This window comes from Daphnia pulicaria, chromosome 7 (assembly GCF_021234035.1).
Source record: "Daphnia pulicaria isolate SC F1-1A chromosome 7, SC_F0-13Bv2, whole genome shotgun sequence".
NCBI lineage: Eukaryota > Metazoa > Arthropoda > Branchiopoda > Diplostraca > Daphniidae > Daphnia > Daphnia pulicaria.
This window is the reverse complement of record NC_060919.1, coordinates 12,675,654-12,684,774: the sequence shown is the minus strand read 5'-3', so window position 1 is coordinate 12,684,774 and position 9,121 is coordinate 12,675,654. Positions and strand designations below refer to the sequence as shown.

The 9,121-nt window shown below is 38.7% G+C and overlaps 1 protein-coding gene and 1 long non-coding RNA gene across 3 annotated transcripts; one reads left to right on the top strand and one right to left on the bottom strand.

Annotated features, from left to right (window-relative positions):
* The first annotated feature begins 2,284 nt into the window (after positions 1-2,284).
* LOC124348575 lies at positions 2,285-4,059 on the top strand. The gene is made up of 3 exons (XR_006920035.1): positions 2,285-2,305; positions 2,897-3,235; positions 3,313-4,059. It is a non-coding gene; the product is annotated as an uncharacterized LOC124348575 (long non-coding RNA).
* Positions 2,414-5,221, bottom strand: LOC124348574. 2 transcript variants are annotated; one of them, XM_046798799.1, is made up of 5 exons: positions 4,486-5,221; positions 4,298-4,411; positions 4,066-4,200; positions 2,936-3,109; positions 2,414-2,850 (listed from the first exon to the last, which is right to left on the bottom strand). In XM_046798799.1, the coding sequence occupies exons 1-5, from the start codon at positions 4,943-4,945 to the stop codon at positions 2,465-2,467; spliced, it is 1,269 nt and encodes a 422-aa protein (XP_046654755.1). In that variant the 5' UTR covers positions 4,946-5,221; the 3' UTR covers positions 2,414-2,464. The 2 variants fall into 2 exon arrangements, with proteins under 2 accessions (XP_046654755.1, XP_046654756.1); XM_046798800.1 differs by having other exon boundaries at positions 2,414-2,847.
* Positions 5,222-9,121: the final 3,900 nt, after the last annotated feature.

The window sequence follows — 9,121 nt, the reverse complement described above, 5'->3', positions numbered from 1 at the left end:
GGACAATATCATCCATCGATTACACTTGACCACGAGCTCGGTACATTTGGTTACAACTTTTCTTGATCCAAGGTAATAACGCATAACTGATTTAAAAGATGATACTTATCAATCTTTATTACGCTTAGGTTCAAGAAAAATGATAAATATTTATCCGAGGGTATTGGAGGCGGAGGCGAGAATGCGGAAAAGAGTGTTGAGGCTGATGAGTTTAGGCGTGCCATCCACAGGCAAGGACCACTCGTGCACGCTGAAGTTGAGACTTCCTCACTTCCAAATACATGCTGGGCATTACATGACACAATGATTCAATCTGCTAATGCTACGAGAACTGGTGAGTCTGCTGATGTTACCACTTGCGTAATCGTTAATATCCGGGATTATTTAAACAAGCCATATCTGCCATGGTCAACAGATCCATTAGAGTAATGGTTATCCGAAAAGAAATCTGGTTGTATCCGCCCTTTCATTGATTTGGTCAATTTTTATTTGTATACCTGCCTCCGTTCCATCGAAGATGTTGTTTTCAGCTGCTGGCGATATTATTTGTGAGAAAAGAAGTCATCTTAGTGCCGAACATGTATATATGCTTTGGTTTCTGAATTGAAATGCCTAATGCAAAATTTTTGACGTGTGTCCCAGTCCATACACATAACGGTTATTTTTAATTTGGAGAAAAAACCTGATAATATAGCATCCCTCTAAAATTTCAGCAACACCTACAAAAAAGGTTTTTTACTTGACCGAACGAAGTATTGAACCTAAAAAGTGCCAAACTACAAGGAGATGGAGTTCAAACAAGACGACGTAAAGGAAAAGGAAATGTTTTATTTTTCAAAGACGAAATATTGGATTAGACTGGACAGCACAGTGGCTACAACAGTGCCTGATTGAAGATGTGCTTTTCACCTGTTAATCCTAATCGCAAAATTGGTGTTTGAAAAATTAATATATACTGATTAGCTTCTTCTAAAAGCAGACCTGTAGTTCTCTAAACTTGTATATTTTAAAACTTCCAAACCTCTTGGCAGTTACTACTGTTGCTGAAAATTTAATGGAGCTGAAAATAGAAAACGATGATACTCGGAGTATGTAGGGATCAGCTGTATTTTTCCCATTGTAAAAAATTTATTCGATTACACCTAAAAAAGCTCCACAAAACTGTTTTTTCTGTGGAATGGTGAGTCGATGACGACTTTAATGATCGCGGCAACTCGCCAACAATAACTATGTCAAAAGACAACCATCACTATACTGTTTTCAAGTTGGTTAATTACGAAGAAATCTGCATTTCATAAAAGCACAGTCTTTTATTCTGTTAGTTAACAATGAATAAGAGAAAATAAAATGTAAATATTTTTTTACAGCCAAAGCATACGAGTTCTCTGCACCTCGGGCTTCATATTGCCGGCCACTAGAATATATGAAAGGGCCTACAGTATGTCCCCCGGTCTAAAGTGAAGGCTAGGAAAGCGTAGCTTCGGCTGTCATCCGCCAGGAACGCGAGGGAGAGGGATAAAAAATGGCGACTAGGCTGGGTGGGAAACTTGTCAAAATTACACTTTACTAGATTGGGAATAACTCGGCCAATATAATCCAGAATGTAAATTCCTTTTGGATTCGTATTGAGGGATGGACGAGCAAACTTTTGAGAGAAATTTTTTTTTAAGGTTATCATTTACCCATAAAGCGATACCAAAGATCCCACAAAATTGTTAAAATTTGAAAAAAACCCAAACTTTAACATTAAATATCTCCCGAACATCAGGGAATATTTAAATTCTGCAAGAACAGGTGAATCCGGAGTAGAAAACTGAATATGCCTGAATTATTTCAGATTTTTAGGTCCCATAGCAGAATGGAAAAAAAAGGGGGGTTCATGGATTTGGTGCGCTTGAGTGGTGGATTGCTTGTTTTAAAAAACCCAGACTTTATATCTCCAGAACGACAGGAAATTTTTAAAATCTGAAAAAAAAAAACAGGCCAATCCTGAGCAGAAAACTGGATAGGCCTGTAATTTTTTCAGATTTTTAGGTCCCACTCTCCCAGAGCGGAATAATAAAAAACGAATCCATGAATTTGGTGTGGTTCAGTGGTGGATTACTTGTTTAAAAAATCGTACATTTAAGTTAAAACGTACGATTTTTAATCCGTGTTTTCAAACACGGAGGTGTGGGTACTGCAGGTAATGTATAATGCTGGTGTAATGTAGTAAAAAGGGGACGGTAAATGTTCTATTTATTTGATCACGTTATTTGATCATTTGATACTGTACACTTATAGAACGAAGCTGATTTAGAAAAAAGTAAGCTATAAGTACATAATTAGTTTAATTTCAAAAGTATGTTTTAATGAAGAAAAAAAACTCCCATTAAACATAAGTAAGGTAACTCTCGAAAATCTTAAATGCATGTTCGTATTATACACCAATTATATTTATAAAAAAGTCAAAAGAACATTGTGCTCAATATGGACGCCAAACCGAAGCGGAATGGTTTTTTTGTGTACTTAACATAGGTTTCGTTAAATTGGAAGATGTACCAATAGGAAAATTTAATTTTGAAGCGCTACTACTGCTACTAGACCTGTTAACAGAATCAAAGGTACTATTTTTATTTGAAAAATGGGGGTAGAGAAAGGTGTCAGGAAATGGAACAGTGTTAATACTAAGGAAAATGTTGTTGGAGTTTGTAACAATATTTTCAGAACTCGGCAAAAGTTTCTGAACATGGATTGGTGGACGATCAGAAAACACAAGTGAGCCTAGAGGTTCCATCATGGGTGTGTCAGTGATTGAGACCAAGGAACTGATTGAAGGCATCCGACTATCAGTTTTTCCAAATTTTTCTGCTAGAATAAATTTTAAATATTGTTAACTATTTTCCTTGCATTACAGGATAAACACTGGCTTAACACGGAGATTTTTTTAACTCACCTGATATATAGGAAGGATAACCGTTGTAATGAATGGATTCCTGAACTGCTGACGTACCGGTCGAAGGGGGGTTGAAAGCTAGTTTCGGATGATGAGAAGACATGCAATTAGAAGGCCATGTTCTGGATTCCTTGTTACATAAACTGATTCCCGTGTTGTAATTTGAAGAGTAACCTTAAATAATTCAAATGTATTTAAATTTTAAATTAGCTTTGAAATTCTTTTATAGTAGCACAAATAAATTATTCAATACGTGTGATTCAAATACGCACGCCTTTGAATTATGGCTCATTCTTATTGGTATAAGCAATTACACTACTATAAAATATGATTTCATTTTTAATTCAAGAAGTCCGTTGGTTAATTTTCTGTTTTAGACGCGTTTTAGGCCGAGGAACTATGGAGATAATAAAGCCTCCAGCATACTACGGTACATCTTTAAGAAAACGAGGAGAGATATGGAAATCCTATGTGCACGCGGAGAGTTCTCTATTACTGAATATTGTTCCACACACTCCAATGTTCTGTGTGTGCTCATGGAATTTTAGTCTGAGGATTGTTTGGTCTTGGGGTTGCGCTCCAATAGAAATCTGTTTACCGGACAACATTTAGCTCCTATCGTATTGAACAGCCTCTTTATAATAACCGTAAAATGTGCTACCCATCGCCGGCTAAAAACCCACCACTTTAGACAGTCGATGGATGTGTGGCAAAAAGGGCAAGAGGAAATGGGAGGAAGAAACCGGAAAAAAAAAAAATTGAATGATTCAGTAATCGAAACGTATCGGTTTACTCGTGGTCAATTCGATCTGGCAAGACTAGATGGCTTCCATTCGAATAAATTCAATTAAAAAGCTTTAAAAAATTTACCTGAATTATTTTGGTAAAACATTTCGTTCGGATTGGACGGATTCATTCAAATAAAAAATAAAACTTATTTGAATCTTCTCGAATAAGTTCGTGTAAAAAAACCCCAAAAAAGGACAGTTGGAACTCCACTAGAAATAGATAGTCAGATTCTCTGAGTTCTTAGATCGATGGATAGATGGTGTGGGGTTAGCATTGAGATGCACACAGCACACAGCAATATTCGACTTACAAGTTTAAACCAATAGAAAAAATAAAATTACCTTGATAAGAAGTAGATATCCTTGAAGCCAACGAATCTTGGCCTTCGAGAAAATGAGATTCTTGAGCAACTGGCAAGGTTGATGAAAGAAAAGGATGATGGTGTGGTCCCAAAATGAGGCCCCTGAATTGTTGACCTGAAGAGCATAAACAAAAAAATCAGTTGGTTTAACTGGTCGTGTACTTTATCCGTTCCCTTCAAAGATTAATCATGTTTCACAACGGCGAACTCACGTGATTTGCTTCGCGGCTCTCGGGGTCCGTCCACTGATATTTTGATCGCTTTGTTATAAGTTGTAACTACAGGTGGTGACGTGCAGATGGTGATGGTCAATGTAAAACTCTTTCCTATACAAAAAAAATCAATTGTTACCTATTCGAAACACTGCTGATGCTAAATAAGTCGAAGAAATTCTACTGACCTCTTCCAGATCGACCAACGAAACGAAGATCATTGAACTTGGCCACGTTATTTTTCACTTGGGCCACCGAGTTGCGCAATTCTGGGCTCCAATTTTCGTCGTTGCCAGCCCGGACGGTGACTAACGTTCCGTCCTCAGCACCGCCCAAAACCACTACGCGAAAGGTGTTTGGCAGAGTTTTGTTGGAGCGCCAGTGTTTTGGCAATGGCGAAACGAGAACACAAGGACTTCCAGTGGCGACAAGCTCTCCTAACTCTATGCTGTTGGATAGCCCAAATCCGGAAAGATTGTAGTACGATTCCAAGGAGGAGTCGGGTGCTGGCAAACCGATGGACGAATGTTGAGATGAGATGCACGGAGCACGATTAGGTGACTTTTCGGGTGAGAGAGAACACTTATTAACAATCGGTGGGTTTTGAATGTTGAGAAGGGGCGACGGACGTTTGGGGAGTAGCTCCATTCCTTTTTCTTTTCTTTTCTTTTTTCTTTTTCAAATCGAAAATTCTTAAGTTTCAAGAATGGATATAGCTGGAAAAAGAACAAATATCTTTTTTTTTTTTTTGGAAGACTAACTGAAAAAACCGATCGATCAGGTGCCAAAGTTAAACAGCCAAGCGAGCGGACAGCTGAGTTGAACTGAGACAAGTGTCCTTCGGAATACTTGCCTTTTAAAGGCCCTCATCTCGAACGAAAGTTCTATTCCATTCGACCCTTAGTTACAAGCTGACCAATCATTTTGCGTAGACAGGGCCAACGTCTTTGAACCCACCAAAAAAAAGGAGGTCGGTCGGCGTGCTCCCTAACCTCTGTTGGACACTGAAGAGGATTCCAACCCTCCCAATTGTTTATCAGCCCATCCTTAGAGTCGTATCTTGTTAGAGGGGATATTGATATTTGGTTCTGTCCTGCTGGTGTCGCCGTCACCGACTCATAAACGAAAAAGACGGTTTGGTCTGTAATCAGTCAGCAGTATCGGTCGTTTACGCGCCCCAGCCATCCATTTTTATGACAGAGCGCAAGGTATATCTCCTTCTTCTTTGGAGACACTTTAATGGCTCGCTTTCCGCTTGTAAAAATCGGCCATCTAGTTCACAAAAAAAACCCTGCAGAATGGTAACCTTAGGGTTTCGTTTTTTTCGAATTTTGGGGACAGCACAATATAAGGATCAGAAAAAGGAAGACCGCCGCTTTCAAACCTAAGAAGAACAACTGGCAAAACTATAAATATCACAACTGCGCGTAGCCTACTGCAAGTGTCTATCATAAAAACCCGGAGCAGTATGAAATTTGAGAATTATGCTATAAAAGTGATGGTCAACTTTAATAGACAAAGAAATATTCCAAGAGTATGAATACAATAAAAATAACCTCATGCCTCAAAGTTCGGGTTATACGGACGTTTAAAATAACAAAACTAAGTGCGGGCCCAACCCGCCCAACCCCAATTTATATATATACAGAGAACTATAGACGCAGTGCAGGATTTATACCTATATTCCAACTTCAATCCTAATTTGGAAATATGGGCTATTATCATCAATCCATAGAGATCCATGTCAGAGTCAGACCGAAATATATACAACAGCAAGCAATAGAAAATATAAACTGAACAGATGGACTGCGATATATTTTGTTAGTGGTATGGCCCATAAAAAGACAGAAAAATTGAAAAAAGAAGGGAAAGGCAACTAAATTTTTTCTTGTGGTTTTATGCATTTGATATAGTGAGACTTAAAAGAAATCGCGTAGTTTACAAAAAGGAGAACCGCGCTATAGCACCTCTTAGTTAGGGAAAATCAAACCATTGCAAAGAATATAGGCCCTACTGATCGAATATGAAAAGACACGACAGAAATAGAGATGCGGGACAAATATATAATATTTCCGCTGCGCGCTTCAAGCCTTCGACATTTCTACATACTTATATAAGTTACGTAATATTATTCGACGGCCAAAAGAATAAAACTAACCACCAGTGAAAATAAATGCAAATAGGAAAAGGGGGGAAAAAAATAAGTCAACAGGAAAAGACAGCCACAGATATGGTTATACTACTGTGGTCGTCACTAAAACCGTAAAAATATGTTACAAGCATCCAGATTATGCAGCACGTATTTTGATAGTCCAAGTATTATTAGAGGGTATAGCCCTCGGTAACTTTACAGTGTATAGCGAAGTAAATACTCTTCTTTCTTTTTTTTCTTTTTTTTTCCTAGCACATATCTCCTGAGCCTGCTGTTGGAATGGGAACAGAAAAAGTAATATTAGTTGGGAGCTTCAAAAAGACAGCCAGACTGATTTTTAAAAAGAGACGACAACAATAGAGGAAAAGTACGATCGTCAATTAGTGGTTCAACCCAGCCGGCGTTGGTCTTGGAAACTGGTCATCAAGAGAATAGTTATAACTGTGCGGACGGGCGACTTTGGCATGCAAGGTGGCCATAAGAAGTGTACAGTGGCGGCTAAGTATAGACCGCAGTGGGATTTCTCTCTCTTCCTAACGTGTCATTCCGCGTGTGTGTTTTGCAGTGACGACAAGGGCTGTCATTAGGGTAGCGGCTTTCGGCTCTCAACCCTTACATTAGGATTCAACACGCAAGACCCTGTAATGGTACACAGTAACAATAGCACCAAAGGCAGACACAATGAGTATGCACACAGACACAGACAGCTAAATCCAAAAATTGAAATATAATATGAAGATAAGTAGACAGCAGCAGCCTAGAAAAAGACGAGAATTTCCCACCAACAAAAACTCGGTCTATAACGCGAGGAAGTTGAAAATGTTTGTTTTATGACACGGCCCTTTTTGGGAGTTGTTTTCTTTTCAGAAAAAGTAGCCTAAGCCAAATACACGGAAAATCGACTAATTTGAACTATAGGCTATAATAAATTGTGACGCAACATTTTTTTTAATCGATTCTGTTTATTCGTTATTTCATTCAGTAATTCAATCTGTTTTTTTAGAAATTAAATTCCCCCTTTTTATTCGTTGTGATTTATAAACAACTGTCGTTTTTATCTGATTTTGAGAACGAAAATTTCATATTAGTTTGCTCTTATATTTCCCATTCAAGCTTTTTTGAAAGGTTGAAAAAAAAAACTACATAAATAAACGATTTTTCGAAAATAAGATTGTGTTGAGTTCACTGTGAAATTGTGAATGCTACTCTACGCCACAAAAGATCAAAATGACCCGAAAGTATTGTTATTACGCCAATAGCAGAAACACAGTTTACGTCTACCTCATTTTAGTCGTCGTCGTCGTCGTCGCGCTGTTTCCGTTCTTCCTCCTTCGTGCTGCTCTCGTTCGCTGTCTGTCTGCTGGTTACGCAGCTATTGGAGGACGTGAACTCCTGAGCGAGCAACGGAAGGTCGGTATATAACTAGTGTGCAGCTCGCGTATTATTACATATAGTATATAAGAGGCGCCAAGAGGCTACCGCAAAAAGATTCAATTAGCAGCCCGGCAAGTCTGCTCGAGACCATAACCCAGAACATAGGGGGGAGTGGTGGGGTGTTAGTCAAAGTTGAGGTTAAAACAAGTCTAAGTGTCTAACCGTCGTTGAGTGTCATAATGCCGTCGACAACATGCACCTCCGTCGCGCCAGCCCCAGCCAGAACCAACTTTTCTTCGCCGTCACGGCGACGGCTCTATTCAAGGGCGTTTCTTCAGTCGCCTGCGTCTGCTGAGCCCGGTGTTTTATTGTGGTTCATGAAGAGGAAACATCTCAATAGCGCAGACTATGGCGCAGCCGCTTTTCTTTCTCATGGCGATTATAGGAGACCCCGGCCGCGCGCACATTTAGAAAAGTTAACATGCACCGTCGCTCTTAGCATGCTTCTTCTTCTATCGGATGTAGTATGTCTAATGAGATTCTTTTCTTCGTAAAAATAAAATAAATTTTGGGGGGAATATTTGGAAAAAGTGGGGGAAATAAAGACCAAATTACTCGTACTTTGAACACGCACAAACACGCAGTTTTTCCCGAAAATGTTTGCAGCTTATTTCTATAACGCGTGAATATCCTGGTCTATACAGGTACTGTATAGATGATCCATCTGGTTAGAATCTGCATTGTACACTCTTTAGGAATTAAAAAAAAAAAAACTAAAAACTAAAACATCAATTTTGAAATTATATATTCAAGTAGTCAGAAATGAAGAACTGAATGATTTGGGAATTTAATATTTGGGTGATGTGAATTTTCTCCCAATATTATTAGTATATTAGAATGTTCCGTAAAAAAGGACTTGATAAATTTTTAAATAAAAAGGAGAGGAATTTGGAATGCTTGAGAATTTGCTACCGCCCGCCGGTGATACAGGCTACTATAGCGGTGTGAAATGCGTTGCAATGACTTTTGGATCCGCAAATTTAAAGTTCAGGGTGACTTTTATCACGTTGCTAGCAAGGCACCTTGCCAGTCGAGAGATCTACCATAGCTTGATATATTGAAGATGGGTTAGAATCATTGAGCAGCATATAGTAGAGACGAAGCAGACGAGCAATACATTCAAGTTATATTTAGCACAGTAGATAAAACAAATGGGAAACACAATGATTCGAACACGGGTCTTCTTGATGAGATGCGAAGGATGATGAACTGATGACCGTTGAACAGCAAGTGCTTTG